Source organism: Pseudopodoces humilis, chromosome 4 (genome assembly GCF_049639895.1).
Source record: "Pseudopodoces humilis isolate 2021_Gansu_Grassland_sample_001 chromosome 4, ASM4963989v1, whole genome shotgun sequence".
NCBI classification, from domain to species: domain Eukaryota; kingdom Metazoa; phylum Chordata; class Aves; order Passeriformes; family Paridae; genus Pseudopodoces; species Pseudopodoces humilis.
This window is the reverse complement of record NC_142203.1, coordinates 23,834,303-23,854,897: the sequence shown is the minus strand read 5'-3', so window position 1 is coordinate 23,854,897 and position 20,595 is coordinate 23,834,303. Positions and strand designations below refer to the sequence as shown.

At 39.3% G+C, this 20,595-nt stretch overlaps 1 protein-coding gene across 1 annotated transcript in view; it reads right to left on the bottom strand.

Annotated features, from left to right (window-relative positions):
* Positions 1–20,470, bottom strand: part of PGGT1B (protein geranylgeranyltransferase type I subunit beta) — a 33,288-nt gene extending 12,818 nt beyond the window's left edge. Inside the window, 4 exon segments of the mRNA XM_014257092.2 lie at positions 1,155–1,306; positions 7,112–7,179; positions 15,328–15,446; positions 20,334–20,470. Coding sequence (XP_014112567.1) covers positions 1,155–1,306; positions 7,112–7,179; positions 15,328–15,446; positions 20,334–20,470 — 476 coding nt within the window.
* Positions 20,471–20,595: the final 125 nt, after the last annotated feature.

The window sequence follows — 20,595 nt, the reverse complement described above, 5'->3', positions numbered from 1 at the left end:
TCCTTCACCTATTACAGTATATACAGATACATGGCTTATCATTTTACCTCTTTTGGGCAGAATTCTTTGACTTCCTAGGAATCCTAATAGCTCACAAGATTTTCCTTCATTACTGCAACTTGAAGACCAGTTTGCCAGGTATGTATAAAGGTAACTGCTAATACTACCATTTCTAATACAAGCGGTGAATCAGTTTTTCATTACTTATTGTTACAATCTCACCAAACTTTACAAACATCTTAAAATTTTTGTAACTGGGTTATTTTGGCACAATCTCAGAGAATCCTAAGATGATGAATGCCCTGATTTGGATGCTTGTATCAGAAAGTGGCCAGCAGAACCAGGGCAGTAACCATCCCCCTGTACTGGGCACTGGTGAGGCCACACCTCGAGTTTTGTGCTCTGTTTTGGGTCCCTCACAACAAGGAAGACCACTGAGGTGCTGGAGCAGGTCCAGAGAAGGGCAGCAGAGCTGGAGAAGGGTTTGGAGCACAGATCTGATGAGGAGCAGCTGAGGGAGCTTGGAGTGTTCAGCCTGGCAAAAAGAACACCAAGGGGACACCCTATCACCCAACTACCTGGAAGGTGGCAAGGTGAGGGTTGGTCTCCTCTCCCATGTGGGACAGAGGAAATAGCCTCAAGTTGCACCAGGCGAGATTTAGATCAGGTATTAGAAAAATTTTCTTCATCAGAAGGCTTGTCTAGCACTGGAACAGGCTGCCCAGGAAAACGGTGGAGTCATCATCCCTGAAGGTATTTAAAAGACATGCAGATGTGGCACTTAAAGACATGGTTTAGTGTTGGCTTTGGCAGTGCTGGATTAAGAGTTGGACTTGATGATCTCAAGGGTCTTTTTCAACCTATATGCTTCTATGATACACAAAAATAAATAAAAGGTTGAATTACCTATGACAATAAACAAATCTTTAATTGTTTCTTCTGGGATTTGCTGCTGGGCCTCCAATTTGATTCAAAGAGCTAGTTAGTATCATCTGATAACTTAGCTATTTGTAAGAAGCCAGCATATGTTCTATGACTTATATTATTACCAATCAAACTATTTTCTAACTACTACTTCTATAAAAAACATGTTTCTTATGTTTCATTCTACATGTGGGAGCTGTGGGAGTTGCAGCATATAAAATGTCTTTTACCTTCCATCCTCCAGCTGGAGAGCTCTCAGTCCTGCCAGTATGGCATCTTTATTTACTCGACTTAAATCATCTCCAAGAATAACCAGACACGATAATCCTGTGTAAGTCATTGCTATGTGCCCACTGTCATAGGGATGAGATATACCTGGACCCTAAAAAAAGAGGCAAAATACAGAAATATTGAAACATCACAAAATCTTACACTACAGCAAAGCTTTTGTTGTTGTTGTTGCTGTTAAGGCAAGAGGTAAACAAATTACTTTCCCCTTCACTCATTATGGTACCCTGCTCAGCTTTCCTCATCAAACTCTGCTCAACTTTCCTCATCAAACTAAGTTGCTCGTTGCTCTTCTAATCACTTGATCAGTAGAAAGCTTTGGAAAAAAGCTTTGCCAAGAGCTCCATCTGCCAAACCATTAAGAAAAAAGATGGGATGTCCACAACTGTACCTAAGTTTGTCCTGACACTGGGCATTAACTTTCTGGCAGCTGGGTAAGCACTCTTAAACAGCCAAACCTCTGGAGGGCTCCTCAGCAGAGATTTTACAACATAATGCTCTACATGAAGAAAGAAGTGTGAGCAATTACTAGTAATCTCTCTGTCAATTGAAGCAATACCAAATTAGCCATTTATCTACTTTCATCTCTATTTTAAAATAATAATCAGAGTTCAAATGAAGTATTTATATACCAAATAATCACAGAAACATACAATATCTGGAGCTGGATGGTACTCACAAGGATCACTGAATGTCAACTGAGAAGCAAAGATGATAGTTAAAGGCTGACTAGTCCCACAATACAAGTCATAGAAATGAGCAAGGGATTGATACACCTGTGCTAAAACTACTATTTTTCTTTATGGTATTTTATAGGCCCATCCTGGATTGTACCACTTCATGAAATCTGAGACCACGTGTAACAAGGTGACTGTGGATACTTGGGATAGTTCAGCTTGGAGCAACTGGAAGATAACTATTTAAAACATAATAAAAACTATTTAAATACTGAGTAGATTTTTAAGTGATATTTAAAATTTTATTTTCAATGATATTTAAATGGTATTTTACTAGCACTATTGCCTAATCAGTTACAATTTTTATTTTGAAATTCATCCTAAAAACACAAGGAAAGAAAAAAATTTAATACTATGTTATGTGTAATTGGTATTTTTCAGGCAAGTCATGCTTATTTCCAAAGCCAAAAGGCTTTGCTTCTAGTAAGAAACTGGGAGAAAAATTGTTATTACCCGCCAGACAGCAAGAGACTGCTCTCACACAAGGGAATCAAAGATGGTTGGAAAAGGGAGGCAGAAAACAAGATGAAATGGGCTCAGCAGCACTGAAAAAGCTATGTAACAGAGAAGGAGAACGGGAGAGTGCTGCACCTCCTCTCCCTTATTTCCAGTTCTGGACCCCCTCTTGAGGAGGCAGTACAAATCTCAACAGCTCCCACTCCCATCCCTGTGCTGCCAGTGCCCCCATCACTGTCTCTTACCCTGCACATTAAATTGACATACAGGGCACATTAAATTGCCTTTGTAAAGTGGTCTCTATTGACTTGAGCTAATGCACTGGTGCAGATATACTCTGAGAAGACAACAAAGGGGGTATGGCCAGGGTGAGCTGTCTATGCACTTTGCCTTTTGTGAGAATTAGTCTGTAGATCCCACAGGAGACAGATTTACTTGGATCTCAGAGAGGAAGTAAACAGTTCTGTTCTACTGAACATCATATTTTCCAAAATCCCAGTCTTCTTTAAAAGAGTAAACACTTGAAAGACGTAAGTTGTGGGGAAGCTTTCAAACATTTAAACTTGACTCAGTGATGTGACAGTGTTCCCTACTATATCAATTAGAACAGCTATTAAAATATAATTCATGGCCAACAAGAATTCCCACTGACCACTGCAGAGCTAAGAAACTCTGCTGCAGAAGCATGGGCAAGATTTCTTCAAACACTAATAAAGAATGCTACTAAACATGCACATGCACTGGCACAGTGCCACTTTCAAAAAGCTTTCTTCTCACACCTTGGTTCACTGTTGTACCAAGACAGGGCTCCTTCACCCAGACTGCCAATCCACACTTGGAGTTAAGTGGTTTTGACGTATTTGCACAGAGGTGTGTGCTGGGTGCTAAGTACACCAAGCCAACACACGTGGTTACAGCCAAGAAGCATAATTATGCTTTCAAAACATAAGTATGCAGTTATCTAATTTCCAAATACATGCCTACTTAATAGTCATGGGATAACCAATCTTTTACATGCTTTGAAGTATTTCACAATACATTTTGCAGATGTTCAGTTGGTAGGGGTCTTCACTTGTATGTGGGTAGCCTCAGGTTTAGAGGTGTGTTTTCCACATTATAATGACATAAATTCATCTAAAGCACATGATTTTAACTGATTTAGCTAATTTGAGTAAAACTTAGGGTACCTTGCCAAATGCAGTATCTAGCCACTAATACAAGGTGTCTCTGCTGCTGTAAACTCTTTACTCATTTCAAAACTGTTCTGCAAGACCTTGCCATTTCTCACTTTGTGGAACCACAAAATGGCCTCGGCTGGAAGGGACCTTAAGGTCATTTAGTTGCAACACCCCTGCCATGGGCAGAGACACTTTTCAGTAGACCATGTTGCACAGAACCCCTGAAAATATAATACAGAGATGTTTGCTTAAAATAAAAAAATACATAGTACAAAGACATTTTGGCCCAGGCTTACCTGGGTCTTTATGGTATTTATTTTTATCTTACATTTACTTTTATATTCTATTTATTGTTACCTTTTTCGTGATTCACTCTGAAAGTATTTTTAACTATTCATCTTTCATCAGTATCAGTGTTGCAGCCTTGAAAAAATACAATGTTGTGTCTGGAACACAAAAGTTATCTTTTTCCCCCCAAATGAAAGCATATGTTAATTACCACAATCTTACATAACAGTTGCAGCTATTGGCTTTCAATTTAGCCTTAAAACTGATTCACAACACTTTAAACATACTGAAAAGATCTAGGCCTATCTGAAACTTTGAGGAGACTGTTCACCCCAAAATTAAAAAGCTAGTTTAAACTTCAATAATACCAAATTAGAGAGACTGCAAAATCTGGAGCCATTTCAGTATATAATTATTTTTTAATCCTGAAAGTAATCATGTTTTAATTGTGATGATAGACAAGTCATTCTTAGCCTTCATTCACAGTTAAGACTGTTACATTTGAGAGGGTTGTGCTGTGAGCTGGTGGATATGCTTTTGTTTCACTTTTGCTTCTGTCCCAAAATACTGCAAAGAGACTACTGTCAAACACCTCAAAGGCAACAGCTAAAATACCACAACTCCCCAGCCAAACCCAAATGACCTCTCCTTGAGAGATTCAGTAAAGCTGGATATTCTAACATAACCCTTGCTTTTTTCTACTATTTTGAAGGGTCCCTAGTGACTGAATAGATTTGGCTACCTCTGGTATGGCACCTTCTTAGAGTTCAAGAATGAAATCACTGTAGTGGCATGTAATGATAGCAAATGTCAATGCAAATCCAAAATGCTTACATGCTTTTTCTAAAAAAAAAATTTCAAGGCAGATTTAACAGAACACTTTCAAATAATGAAAAAATAAAAATGATGCGATCATAAACACATCCCGAGTGAATTTCCAAGTCTTTTTTTCTGAGTTATTTCAGAACATTTCAGGCAACAGTGCTGAAAATGCTTTAAACCTTTCTTTGCCAATAAATCAAACAGATGCAATCCCTCAAATGTAGATACAATGAAAAAAGTAGTGCAATACTTGAAAAAAATCACATCCATGTGCAAACAATTTTCTAGCAGTAGTGACCTTGTAGCAAATTCTACAGGTAACATGATTCCACCCCTCTATCTCATATGTATATTGGCCAACACATTCTAAGACAGTAATGGACTGCAACATATTCCCAGAAAAGATAATATTTCAGTATGAAGCATTTACTGTCGGAAATTGACAATTAAATTAAAACACCAGAAATTGCTGGGAGGGGAAAACAATGCTTATCTTACAGACTTTTTGTCTTCATGGCACTTTACAAGACCTCAGAACTATATCCAGAATAAACTCTTCTGGCTTCATACACTGAGGATTTGAAAGAGGTTCCTAAAAGAATGCACTGATTGAAAGTACTACATTGTAGAGCTGCTAAAGGTATGATACAGCTGGAAAAGGAAAGTAGAGGCCAGTGTGCAGGAAGGACTATGAAAGAAGGACAGTAGTTCTGTACTGTGTTTGAGAGTGAAGAATGAAATTGCACTGAAAAGTGGATGAAAAAATCTATGGGAGCACTAAACTGGCCTCTGCCAACCTCATTTCTATCTCTTCTTAAAGGCATTTTCTTTGCATATCAAAAGTTTAACTCTCTTGAACCCCAGTTCACTGGACTTCAAAGCATTTCTTATGGTCATGACAAACAGGGATGAACAGAGCCTTGCCTAAGTCTGTGTGGGTATCAGATACAACCAAATACACATGATTCAGCACAGGAAGAGAAGTACCAGTTGCAGTTGCAGATGCTGACTTTGGAAGAAACAGTTAGGCCCCGTCTATTAATACATGCCTTCCTGTCTGGTGTCACTGCCCAGATTTTAGGTGTTTTTTAAACAATGGGATGGCCTACATGGCACCAAACACATTGGCATCAGATGGGATTCACCTTTCTCAAAGGACCCAGACAAGTTCCAGAAGTGGGTCATGAGAACCTCACGAGATTTAACATGACCAAGTGGAAGGTGCTACACCCAGGTCAGGACAATGCAGACTGGGACGGTACAGACTGGGCAAAGAAGTCTTTGAGAGCCATGGGTTTGGGAACTTGGTGGATGAGACGCCAGACATGACCCAGCCATGAGCTCTCACAGCCCAGAAAGCCAAACACGGCCTGGGCTGCATCCAAAGCAGTGTGGGCAGCAGGGGACAGAGGGAATTCTGCCCCACTGGTGAGACCCTGTGTGAAATGTTGTGTCCAGCCCTGAGGTCCTCAGCACAGGAAGGATGGGAACCTGTTGAAACACATCCAGAATAGGTCATTAAGTTCATTAGAGGGCCGGAGCACCTCTCCTGTAAGAAAAGGCTGCAAGAGTTGTCATCTGTCAGCCTGGAAAAGAGAAGGCTTTGAGGTGACTTAATTGTGGCCTTCCAGTTCCTGAAGGGACACTACAGGAAAGATGGAGAGAGACTTTTTTACCAGTGTGCAGTGACAGGACAAGGAGAATGGTTTCCAACTGAAAGAGGGCAGGTTTAGATTACGTATCAGGAAGAATTCTTTACTGTGAGGGTGGTGAGGCATTGGAACAGATTGTCCAGAATCCCCATCCCCAGAAGCATCCAAGGCCAGGCTGAATGAGGCCCTGAGCAATCTGCTCTAGTGGAAGGTGTCCCTGCCTGTGGCAAGACGATAAGAGCTAAATGATCTTAAGCACCCTTTCCAGCCTGAACCTTTCTGTGATACCAAAGAACAGCACATTCTGCATCACTTAATTACGGCTATTCTGCCCTTCTCTACCTCATAACAATTCTTCAGCTAGAGAAGTTTTCCTTTGTCATTAAAAGACCAGAGAAGGAGGAGACTGCACTGAGATAAGCTACAATTTCTATGTCAGTTTCTTCACTGCTGTAAGAATTGAAGTTTTAGGTATCATTTCAGCATGTTTGTTATGCACACTTCTTAAAAGTTCTGCAAACATTTCAGTATCAACAGTACAAAATTCCCTGTGTTCCAGACATTCTGTAACTATGCAGTTAATATTACTTAAATAAAAAAGACTTTATCAAAGTATTTTATTATTATTTACATTTTAATATAAATAATAAAAATATTTATATATGTTAATAAATATATGTTACATTAAATATACCATTATTAAAAAAAGACACAAGATCATTTATTGCTTAATAAAAAACATTTCACATGCACATTTTTAACTGACCTTGGAGGGATTGAATGGCATCCCTAAATATGAAGAACCTCTGAATCCACAGCGATTCATGTTTGATCCTGGAAAAGATTAAAACAATAATCAACTAATTTGTTTCATTGAAACATTCATTATAAACCATAATTCTCTAATGAGATCAAGACCTGTTAGTTCAAGACCATTCACAGCCTTAATGAAGCGTGCACATGCCTCTCAGTTCCCAACCTCAGTTTCTTATCTGATTAACAAAAAAATAATGAACACCATGAGCAAACTTAACTTACTTACTGCTGCAGTGACAAAACACAAAGAATCAAGTTTTTTGTGTGTTTTTTTTCTTTTTTGTTTTTTGTTTGGTGGAAATACAGTCTGTATCACCACAGATTTGTCTTCCATGCTCACAAGAAAAAAAGGGAAAAGGGCTGCTCCCCTGGGAAAATGGCCAGAGTTAACACGGTTTTTTTTTTATTCCTCTCTGGATTCCTGCCTGGTAATACCGTCTGTTCCCAAGCAGAACTGTTTCAAGATACTTCGCAACATGTTCAAGGACAAACAATTCGCAGTTTTTAAGCACATTGTAGCTACCACACATTTCTGTCAGTGATACAGAGTAATTAGTTTCAAACATGTCACAATACCTGAGCATGTAGCACATTGAAGTGTGAACCACACACAGTCAAGAGTTAAGTTACAGCTTTGCAGAGCTCAAACTTGCTTTTGCATGGCAAAACCTCAGTTTACTGCTCAGTGTCTGAAATTAAAAGCCTAATGAATGCCACAGTCAAAGAGCAGCTGAGTGTTCTTAAATTTTCTCCACCTCTTTTAATTTATTCAGTCTTTAAGTTAAAAATCCCAATGGATATTAGGGAAAATTGCGCCAGAATAAATAAAAATTAATAGTTATAAAGCTGAAAGCTCTAAGTAACATCACAACATGCAATGTGGCCTACAAGCTCTGGTGTAATTTAGCAGCATATTACCTTCTCACTCTAAATACACTCTGTATATATGCAAAATATAAACTAAGAAAGGTTTCATTAGCTTAAGAATTTTGACTAGGCAAGTTTCTCTGCAAGACAAGTCTTTGGATTTCACTGAAATGGAGCGAAACACCTGCAATTTTCCACTTTCTCCACAGTTCAGTCAAAAGTACTTTTTAATGATTCTACACATGTAATAAAAGCAGCTTCAGCCTACTTAAAAGCTGGTGTGCCATAGTCAGATCCACACAGAGGAAACAGAATAAAAAAAATAATAAGTTTTATTTTATTATAATATAAACATTCTCAGCAGAGAACATTTGTCTGTTCACTTGCACAGTCAAAAACTTGCATTTCATGTTGCCTCAGCCTCTATAAAGCACAAAAATTATATGAGCCTTAAAGACTAATCTAAGATCCTGAAGAATACTGCCCCAAAAAGCATCACAATTTCAAAATGACACAATGTGAACAAATTAGTAAGGGAAGGCCTAGAATTCCTGCCTGGTAAGTCCCAGATTTCCCAGGTGACTTCATGGAAAAAAAAACCAAAATCACTATTCACGTTCCAGTAAAAATGAATCTGTGTCTCAAGTGCTTAAGCAAACTAGAACACTCTGAAATGACACTAGTGTGGAAACCCTTCATCCAGAAAAGAGTTATTACACTTCTAACACAGTTATTCTGGCCTGCTGCAAAGGAAACATGTTAGAATTAAGACAGCTCTGCACTTGAAAAGAACTCAGCTGACAGTTGCTAGATGGAAGGATTCATCTCAGAAATAGTGATCCACATTACTGGCCTTTTGGAGTGGAATTTATAATTCCTTATTGGGGTAGAAAAGGCAACATGAAACCCAAGTTTGTATGCTGTTAGTGTGTTAGTGTTAGCATCACTTTGATCACCTTCCGAATTCACAGATGCTATACAGACAGATTAAAAACAAAGTACATGAAAGTACATCAATGAACATCTTTGGATGTTCAATTTTCATACAGTATTTTAAAACCTTTCTTGCACTACTAAACTTCTACCAACTAGAAAACAGCATTTGCAATTTTAAAATTGGATTTAAAGTTGGATTTGTAACAGTATTGCTATGAATTTAAAATCTATCTTAACCTTTTTTTTGTCAGTACTTCTCATTTCCCACTCTAAACTTCACACACTGGCTCCTAGAAAAAAACGGAAGACCACCAGCCTACCCTTTAGGGAAAACTTTAGGGAAAACTTTCCAGGGAATTTTATCCTGTCCTCAAATGCATTAATTTGCAATAGATGCTTCCTAGACCTTGGTATTACAAGTGAGTTGCTAAATCTCTAGTCACAATACGAAGTATTGTAGTAAAAAATAGAATTCTGAGTTGATAAAGGAAGCATTAAAACAGGAAGTAAAAACAGCTTGTTTTAACCACGACTCTGGAATACTGATGCAGTGTCTCAAAATGTTTTTTTAGCATCCTGTGAACATACAAATGAGAACCAAAGATGAGTTACAGGAAATTACCATCTTTCAGTTTATGAAAGAAACTTTACAATGTGAAATTTCATCTTCTGTAAAATTGGCTTTACTATTTTATTGAAATGTACTTGTACTTTTTGTTTTATGTAATAGCTATTAGTATTGCTAATCAAACTCTTCACTTTTCTGAACCAAAAATGGGCTGTCAGAATCAGAAATGGAATTAAAAATCAGAAAACCCAAATTAAAAAGATGTCATTACAGCTTATGTCCCTTGAGAAAAAACTGCTGGAGTGGCCAGTTCAGCTCCAGCAGTTTGCTGTGCATCAGTTCAACTGCAGCTGCGAAACGCTACCACCTGGTGTTCACTTCCACCATTAACCTCACCTAGCCACTCCGTGCAGGAGCTTAACATCGAGCAAAAACTAACAAATATTTCATAAACTGCTGTGTAACTATTTGTGGTGGTTTGAAACCTGAAAAAACACACCTGGAAAAACTTTTCACATTTGACAACTAAAGAACAATGACTCTCTTCCAAAACCAAAAGACTTCATGCTTAAATCAAAAGCTGAAACTTTCCTGTGATGTTACTTGTGTGTCCTGTGTCCTTAAGACATGTAGAAGAGCTTCGAGTGATGACCACAGACAACTTATCCTAAGAGCTCTTTTTTTACAGACAGGGTATTTTAGTTATTTTTATTTTATGATATCTCTTGCATAGAAGGATTGATAAACTTTTACCACTACTTCTTCACATTCCGATTATCCATGCATTCCTCTGGTTGCAAGGCTTGTCTCCTTTTGCTAAGTACTGGAGTTTCCATACATTACTAAAATTTTATAATATATTAAGAAAATAGCTTTAGCATAGGCTGATTCAGTCAATACATCCAGATAAAAGTAAGCATAAGCTCTTCTCACTGAACTAGAGCTTGTAATTGTTCCCATAAATCAAAGTACTAGAGGATGTCACTAAATGCAAAGTTGCATTCTCTGAAATGGAAGTCCATTACACATCCAGGTAAGTACTTCAAATGCAACCATAAGAGAAAGTTATGCTTGAGGAAAATTTGTGGTTTTGCTCAAGAAACTCATGATCAGAAAGCCCACATGTATCAAAGATTTCAAAAAAGTCAATGTCGTTTAATACATTTTTTTCAGTACTGCCACATAAGATGAAATTATTATAATTCCATTAATACAAGTCTAAATTTAGGCCTTGAAGTAAATTTTAGATCTGTCATGCAGCATACTGGTTTTCAGTCTCCATGGGTCCTGGGGATTCAGATCTACAAATAAAAGGTTTCAGCGTTCCTTTAGGTTCCATTCCTTAGTACAGCAAAGACAGTAAAGCATCCAGCTATCAAAAAGTACAGCTCTCCTCCCTCTCCCTTAGTGGGCTGGCACTGGCACTCCCAATCAACACAGTTCACCAACGCAACACAAAGCTAACCTTCTGTTAGATAAATAAATGTGTGTTTTTCTGCCACTTCAGCAAGCTCTCAAGCAGGGTCAAACAAATGCCGCAGTTCCTATGGGGAAGGATGGTAGATGAATATGGCCAAGCAGTGTGCTTCCACTGTATAATTAGATTGCTTGAGTACAAATCTCTGGATTCAGTCTCTTTTAAAAGTGCTGAACTGGCTCTGAATGTGACTTGCAAGAAACCGGAATACATCTTTCTTAAATTCCTATGAGTTGCACTTTTGGTAGTTAAAATAAATTTGAAATTCTGTCAAGGAGCTGCACTATGAGAGGAAAAACAGAAAAGCACTGACATGATAAGGATCTTAAGAACAAGCAACTAGTTAAGAGGGTGTTTCATCAACCCTTTCCAAATTTCACTAACACTTCAAAAACTAATGTTTTAATCTAAAAATGTATAATTTCTGGTTAGGCTTGTAAAAGAATATTACCTTTCTCAAAATGAGAAAAGTACTTTTTAAGATTTCAACTTCTTTCTAGAAGAAAATATAGTTAGGTATTCTGGCAGCGAATGCACATAGAAAACAAAAACACATAGTAGATATCCATATAAGCAAAGCATTCACTAAAAGGGAAGGAAAGGTAACAATGGCCAAATCTATGCAAGATAAAGCCAAACTATTTAGCATGAGTTAACGAAGACAGGGGCCCTTAGAACAAGCAGAAGGCAGCAGTAAGTGGAAGCATTCAGCTAAGAATGTGTTTCTGTGTGAAGCTCAGTTTGCACAAGTGATACGCCATTCCCTCCAAATTAGAACTGGTATTGAGCCAGTCTCTGGAAGACTTGAACTAAAATTATGGTACCTAAAGGACATTATTTGTTTGAATCATAGGTACAATAAACCCACAGAAGAATACAGTCTATCTGGGCAGACCCTAGTCTTCAACTTCCTTAGTAATTTTGATTAGGCTGACAGAGCTACGTTTGCTTTCTTACTCAGTAGATCAAGATCTCACCACTAGTGAGCTTTAGTTTCACATAAAATTTCAAAGGCTATAAACATCTGAAGTGAAGCTATCATTAGACATCAGATATATGTATATATACAGTAAATAGAGTCAGTTAGAACTATCACAGGGTATTGTGAGACTTTATCTAAGAAGTGCTCTAAACCACCAAATTCTGAATTTTCTAGCAGGTTCTGTAACACTCTCCTGCAGTGAGTCGACTCCAACCAGCAGATGAAAACAGCAAGAAAACAGAGAGGTGAAGAGAAGACTCACAGAGTGAGACAGAGACAGTTTGATAGGTGAAGCAGAAATTGTGGGCACACAGCAAAGCAAAGGATTAATTTACTACTTCCCATCAGCTACGCAGGTGTATAGTCACTTCCCAGAAAGCAGGGCCTCAGAAAGTGTAAGGGTTACTCAGGATGACAAATGCCAGAACCACAAATATTGCTCCCTTTCTCCTTCTTTTCCCAAGCTTTTATTGCTGAAAATGATGTCAGATAGTGTGGAGTGTCCCTCCAGTCAGTCCTGAGGTCAGCCTGGATCAGCCGTCCTGGCTGTGTCCCCTGCCATGGGAAAAGGAGTGCAGAGGAGGCAAAAAGAGCCAGCCTTGACTGGCACTTCTCAGCAATAGCTGAAAGACTAGAACACTCTTTTAGTACCAGCAGATTAACACAGCAGATTAGAGACCCCTATGAAAAAAAATAATTCTAGCTAGTACACCTACTGTAACAGTTATTGATAAAAATAAACAGATACTACGTTTGCACCAACTGCTCTGTCCCCCATCTACTGGAAAAAAGACTGTAAGGTAGCGCTAGTTCTCAAAACAATTTGAATTCAGTATCTTAAAAGAAATGCTTTAAATAAAAATCAAGTTAAGTGCTGTGCATAAAGGAACCTTTGGAGGGACAAACGTGAAAAGCAGAGAAATTTCTTTTTCTAGTAAGAATTACCAGAATTCTCTTTTTGGCTGATACCGAATTTTAGAAATTCAACCCCTGATACAATCAAGAACAAATCCCAAGATTCTATAAAAACATATTCCTGTATAAAATGTAGCTTTAAAATTGGTTTTCAGTCCCACAGCCAAATTTGGTGAAGACTTTTATCTAATACAATGTAGTTCCCTTAGATTGGTGGAATTCATCATTATAAAACAGTACTTTAATTTAAATTTTTAAAAACCAGTACTCCACAGAAAGAGATTTATCAGAATGCATGAAAAAAATGCTGCAATAGGATGTTTTCTTAAAAGTAACATGTTGTGCTTTCTTGGTTTTGGGTTTTTTTTTTAACCCGGATAGATTCCAACCTATCAAGTTAGCAATCTCCTCTTTAACTAGAGATGCACAAGTACTCCTGAAACCAAAAACTTCAGTGCTGTAGCCTACCACAGTTTAGTTACTTCTTCAAAGAGGCCAAAAGAGGGAGTAGGAGCTCTGGTCTGGAAGGCTATCAATTAACAAACATTGCACCCACCCAGGACTAAAAAAGAGAACCAATACGTTTTACTGGAAGTAGACATTATTGGAGTGTAGGTGTTTCCTTCTTCACATTTGGTCATTCAATGTCCAACCTGCCGGTATAAGCATCATTTACATTTTGCACTTTCTGTTGTCCAAAATTTAAAAAATGAAATACAAATGACACTGGAGTTTTAGTGGTCAAATGACCAAATAAGAGCAGGGAAATTACCAAAAGCATAAGAAGAACAAGAGTTATTACAGAATGATACAAAAACACAGGACTGAGGGAAAGTTTGTTCTTCTAGTGAAAAGCAGAGATATATTACTTTGCACAGAGTGCACTGCCAAGAGTGCCCTCCCCAAAACTCCCCTCAGTTTTTGTGAGGGGGTGATAGCTAGAAAAAGAAGGAGCACATCTCTGCTGAACTGTCAGCCCCCACATGAACATGCTCCAATTTTTACTGCCCTCCCTAGGAGGCTCTCGCAATAACAATATTCTAAACACTGGCCAGGTAGAACCCCCAGAGAATTACTGCATACTGTGTCAAAGACAAACAAACACAAATGTCTGTTCTAATCTCTCTTCTTGCAAACTTTCCTGTTCTTCTGGAATTAAGTCCCGAAGATTGGGATAAAAGTCAAAAAGTGAGCAACTCCTAGAAACAAAGCATGCACACCATGGCAAGATTTCTTAACAGTAAGGCATAGGAACCTTCTAATTATTAAAAGAACTTTGTAGGAATATTCATGTAATTCAAACTCCTAAATTTCAGGAATCAATCCTGGAATACAATACAAGAAAAAATAAATCTATCAGAACCAGTTCCTGTGGTGGATCTGATGGTTTCTAAATCTCCAGAGTAAGAAAAAAGAGTTTTTTTATTACTGTAAAAATAAAGCATCAGCAGTACTGACTTCCATACGCTTATTTCATAAAACTGATTTGAGACCTAATTTGTTGTATATAATTGCAATAGACAATAGAAGGAAACATACCATTTTCTTTCTACATCCATCCAAAGTACATGTTCATGATTTTACTGACAGGCTAATGGAATTGCCTTTTTGCTAGACACCACCAGCCTAGAGCTATGCCCACAGCAGCATTTAACATGCCAGCACCTTCTGTCATAAAGCAGTAGTGCCTCACCTACGTCTCCCTCCCTCCTTCCCACCCCTTCTAGTGCTACCAGCCAGTCACCTGGGCTGCCACAAAAAAAACTGCCAACACCAACTAACTGACAAGAACAGCACCTCCCTAACTTCTGTCAAATCAACCAGGAAAGGGACATTTCCCGTGAGTTCCCTTGCCACCTTTTCTGCTACGCACCTTCCAATCTGAGGACAGCTGGGATTCAGCAGCAGTATTATTCCTTCTCAAAACCTTGTTTAAATTCAACCTTCACAGAGCTAAGGAACATCAGTCAGGGACTGTGTTTATCCTTTTTGCTTCTTACCCTTACACCTCCAATTCTCCAAAAGCTGTTGTAAATAACCACACCTGTGATCACAGCTCCTGGCATTGGAGTGGAAGTCAATATAATCACTATTAGACTTGTAATACTTTCACAACATATGCATTTTATTTTAGAACCAGGTGAAACATTCTTCTGAAATGCATAAAGGTGCAACTTTATTATCCTATTTTATACTTATACTGGCTTATCTTCAAATTAATTTCTGCTTTTTCTAGCTTTATCATTTATGAGAGATCTATATCCAAGATTTGCTCAACATCACTACCTGAAATTATCAGGACTGCACTTCAGGAAGGTCAACCTTGTATTTTATAAAAACAAGAGCCATCCACTATTCCCCAAGTAAAAAGCAAAAGTAAAAATGTTAATATCAATAAAAAAAAACTAAAAACTCACTCACTGTCTTCTGTGGGAAGGACCTGAAGGGAATAAATCCATTCTATTATATCATCTTTGTTCACCACATCTAAGGAATCCAACATATCCAGACCAGAGAGTGCGAAAAATGCAATTGTCAACCTAAAAGAAAAAGATAAGACTTACACTTCCCACCATAAATATCATGGGGAAATTAACAAACGGTTGCAGCAACAGATACATCTATGAATTCTCAGTCTTTGACAGTGGTGCAACACAGAGCCTAGCTTAGAATACATAAAAGTCATCTACTGGACAAAATAATGTTCTTTGTACTGAAAACATTTCTCTGCCTCAACAAGGCTTTTCATATAGGCTGCCCCTCCTTTTAAACATTAATGAAATTCAATCAGACCTAAGGGCCTGTTTACCTGAAAGAAAACCCCAACAAAACAACCCACTACATAGTAAACTAGGTTATAGTATTAACATATGGAGCACTAGTTCTCCATGAAGAATTCTTACATGAACAATCCCCTAAACATTAGGTGCACATGCAAGCTAACCCTTAATTATAGTAAGCTACCTCTCATTGTGTCCCAAACTCAACTTCAGATGCTTAGATGTCAATGTCAAACAGCAAAGCCTACTTTGTAAGCAAACAATGCATAAATAGGTATATGGGGTGAATTAACATCTAGAGGTACTTATTTCTGGTCCTTGGGTGTAAAGCAGCCTAGTTGACTACCTTACTTAAACATCCAAAACAAAGCATGTGATATACAAGCATCCAACAGAGCAGTGGAGTAGCTAGCATGCTGAATGTCCTTCTTTCTTACAACTTGTTTCCTTGCAGGAATGACAGCTATCATACCTGCTAGTTAACACCTTCTTTGCTGGGTTTAACTCAAACCATTTAAGCTACCCACAGCATGGCCACTCCAAACAGTGCATTACTTACTCCGACAGAGCACCAAAACAACAGCACTGGGTTAGGAATTTGGGAGAACTTGCTGTGAGAGAAAATGCTCATGTAATGGTACCTTGGATGTTCTGACTCAGACTAAAATTAGCTGAGTGTATATTTTACCGCCCACACTTGTCTGCTGATCCTTCTAGAAATTCTTGTTCTCCTTATACCAGATAAGATGATGGACTGTGAAACAACTGTTACACATGCAGAAACTACAGTTCAGCATGCTAAGGAAAACAAACAGTTAATACCAACTTTCCTTACAAGATTAAGTTTTAATTCCTATTTACCTTACAAACTGGTAAACCACCTTGGCCACCAGTAGTTGGTGCCTCTAAAGAGACAGATGTGGACAGCAGCCTCTACAGCCACTTAATTTCTGCATGAGGTTCTGCATCAGAACCACAAACAGTAAGACCATGGAAAAAATGGTGATGTGAATCCAAAGCACACATCCAGAAGAATTATTCTAATTAAAACACAGCAGCCAAATGACAATGCAGCAGATGCTCATCTCAATACAACGGCACAACCTCCTAGGGTGACATGCCTACCAGTGGGCTATATATCTTTATTGTTACTATTTAAAATAAATTTTTTGAGTAGAGAAAGCAAAAAAGAAGATTGTTGCACACAAAATTATTTCTATGTAGAACAAGAGTACATTTTAACTCTTCTGATGACTAAGAAATTGTCTTTCAAAGCGCAAAATTAACACTTCAAGGCTTATATCAACTTTTACCATTGATCAGATCTCTGTTTAAACCCAAATCTAACCCTGCATAATAAATAACTAATTTTAAAAAATCATTACTTTTATTAAAAAAGCCAAGGAATTACTGTTCACCCACAATAAACTATTTCTTTGAAACATTGCCTGTATGTTCTGATTTTCACAGACACAATTTAATTTACTAGACCTATTAAAAAGACATTTTCACTCTATTTTACCCAGCTAAGTTGCTTCCAATCAGGCACAAACAACATGCCAACATCAGCCAGCACTAGAAATTGCTGCAAAGTAGATATAAAACCACAAGACTACGCGTACAACACAGACAGCAAATCTCATCTACATGTAATACATAAAAATGGGTATGTCATATGTATGAATTTAAAAAGTGGCTTTACATATAGTTAGGGTTCAGTTCATTTATTCAGAGTTGACTATCTCCAGCATTACTAAAGAACAGCCTGTAGTGTGATCAAATTTATTTACAGTGGGCCAGAGTGGCACCACTGGCCATACACGGGCTGCAACACAGCTGCTTAGACACCGCATCTTTACGCCATATGCTATCCTCCCTCATAGAAAATTAACAGATACATGTCCTAGCAAAAACAAATCTTGGCAGCACCTCAGGTGACAAGACACATGCCAAGAAGTGTAAAAACTTTATCTACAGCCATTTCAATAGAGGATGGCCAACAGGACACTTTGGATGGCAGATTCAGATGCCTTTGTCTTCAAGCGAGGACAAAGACTATAGTTTCACAGAATTCAGAAAGCATTTGAAGTGACAAGTTTGAGAAAATTATTTAAGTATGCTACAAAGAGCACCATGAAGTACCAGACTCTTAAAAGACTTTAGAGACCAGGAAACCTGCATTCTCCTGAAAAACCTCAGTGCTGACAACCAGTGTGTATGAAACACTATCAATCAGAATACTTAAAAACTACTCTTGCTGCAACTACTGTTGCATCCAAATAACTACAGATAAAAATAATTACAAAGGCTTTGAGGCAAAAAGTTGAGAACATGAAATGATTTTTCTTTATTCCCCATTATTGTTTGACAATCTACAGCTTAAGTTGGAATGCACCAGCACAGTGAGAAAAATTTCACTCTCTAGCACCCTTGTCTGGTGACAAGAAACAGAGCTTTATACTGCATCACAGTGGAAAAAAAAATCTGACAAATTACTTTATTTATTTATTTAACAAATCTCTCCTTGATTTAGTTGACTTTCCCCATCTAACTCAAAATGGAACCACTCCAATTTGAATAAAAGGGTAACAGCATTTTTTTCTGCAGCTGTATCAGCTCCAGAGGTTTGTTGTACTCAGTGACCTTGAACTTGGCAAAAAGGGAAACTTAATATCCTTGAAGTCAAACTGGAGATGATGCATTTATGGTTCAATCCCACATTTAGTATTTGTCAACAGACAGGTGTGCACCCCTGCAGAACATGTCTACATTGTCATGGGCCTCTGGAGATCACTGGTCCCACCTTTTGAAGAACACAGGGCCTCAGAGACGATCCAGGACCTTGAGAAGCCATGTCCTCAAAGGTGACTCCATCACTTCAATAGGGAAGCTTTTCATGGTTAATTCTTCTAACAGTGAGAACATTTTTCCTGCAGCCACACAATTCTCCCTGACATACCCACTCCCACAGCCCCCTGCCCCGTTACCATGGTCCCTTGCAAACAGTACACCTCCATCTTTCCTGGTAGGTAGTTTCCCACAATGGAGAACTGTGATTAGATCCCTTCTTGTCTAGGCTGAAGACATCCCATTTCTTTAGCTGCTTTCAAATGTCAGTGGGGCTAAGGTTAGCTATTTGTGTTATAACTCTAGTAGATCTGCATGCTGTGGTAATTTTAAGGCCTATACAAGTTGAGCATAGGATGCTAGACTTCCCTTTGCTGTCACCTAAAATAAATGAGAAAGTAGACTGAAATACCAGCTAGTTTTTAATGAATAAATTATTTACAGCTCTGCAACCAAAATTTTATAAAATTACGGAATAGCTGGGGTTGGAAAAGACCTCTGGAGATCATCTAGTACAACCCTCTTCTCCTAATGCAGGTTCATCCACAGGATTGTGTCCAGGCAGGGTATGAATATCTCCAAGAAAGAAAACTCCACAACCTCTCTAGACAGTCTGTTTCAGTCATCAGTCACCCTCAACATGAGGAAGTTTTCTCTCATATTGAGATGGACCTTCCTGTGTTTCTGTCTGCTGCTCCTTGCCCTGTCACAAGGACCACTTAAAGAGTCTGTCCCCACCCTCTCACCACCTACCCTTTAACATGTTTCAATGCACTGGTAAGATGCAATCATTACCTCTCTGAGTCATCTCTTCTTGAGGCTGAAGAGGCCCAGCTCCCCCAGCCTTTCCTCACATGACAGATTCTCCAGTCCCTTAACCATCTTCGAAGTCCTCTGCTGGCCCCTCTCCAGTAGTTCCATTTCTAACTTTTCAATATCAACTTGTGTTATTTCACACACGGCTCAGCACTATCTGTTCTATTCCTTACATGTTTATGGCAGATGTTTGTGATCTGAAATAAAGCAGGATGACCTGACCAAAGCCATGGAGCATTCCTCACAGGATGAGGATGGCACAGGATGTCTTGACAGACATCACAAAATTAAAAGAATCTTACTATTTTATTGGCCAAATAAGATTATCTAACCATCCACGTGTCCCCAACATTTTATCAAATGCAGCTTCATAATCACAATACTGGCATTCTTACACCTCCAATGTAACTATCTTAAGACTTGAAGAATATCACGTAAGTACACTCTGAAGCCATTAAAGGAATAAATGTCCCTCCAATTCAACGTGTGGAACATACTTCACTAGCATTTTCTCTTTTATACTAGGGAATGAATACTTAAAAATATTTGTTACATGAAACAAGAGTCTTCTACGTGCCAAAGTGAAGCTTAAGTGGTTTATTTTAAAATGGCTTCCAGAGCAGATTAAGAGAGTGAAGCACTTGATTTAGAACAGATTAGAAGGATCAACGAGTCTCCCCTCGTGGATGTCAAGCAGTTCACGCGAGCAGTGACTACACCCCTACATTAACACATATTTTTTGGGACCCGTCTGCTGCTGGGCAGATTTATAGGGATGTTATTCCTTCCGGCCGCAGGGCGGTGCTCCCTGCCCCGGGCCGCGGGAGGCGGCAGCGCTCTGCAAGGGGCTTCCCGTCACCGCGACCGGCCTGCGGGAGGGCAGCGCGGCCGGGCCCGGGACGGGCGGGGGCGCCGGGCGGACACGGCGGCGCCCGTCCCGCCTCCCGCCGCGCGGCCCGCCGGAGGAGCCCGGCCCGCTGCTACCTGCTGGTCTCCAGGGACGAGTAGCGCTCGGGCAGGATCTGGAGGCACCGCTGGAAGAAGCGCACGTGCCGCTCCCGCAGGAAGTCCAGCCGCTCCGGTTCCCCCGGGCACGGCGGCGCCGCCGCCGCCATCTCCATCTCGCCGCTGCTGCCCGCGCCCGGCGCGCCCGGATCGCGCCACCCGCAGCGCCCGCCCCGGGGCGGGGAAACGGAACGGAAGGGGGAAAGGGAGCGGGGGGAGAAAAGGGAGCGGGGGGAGAAAA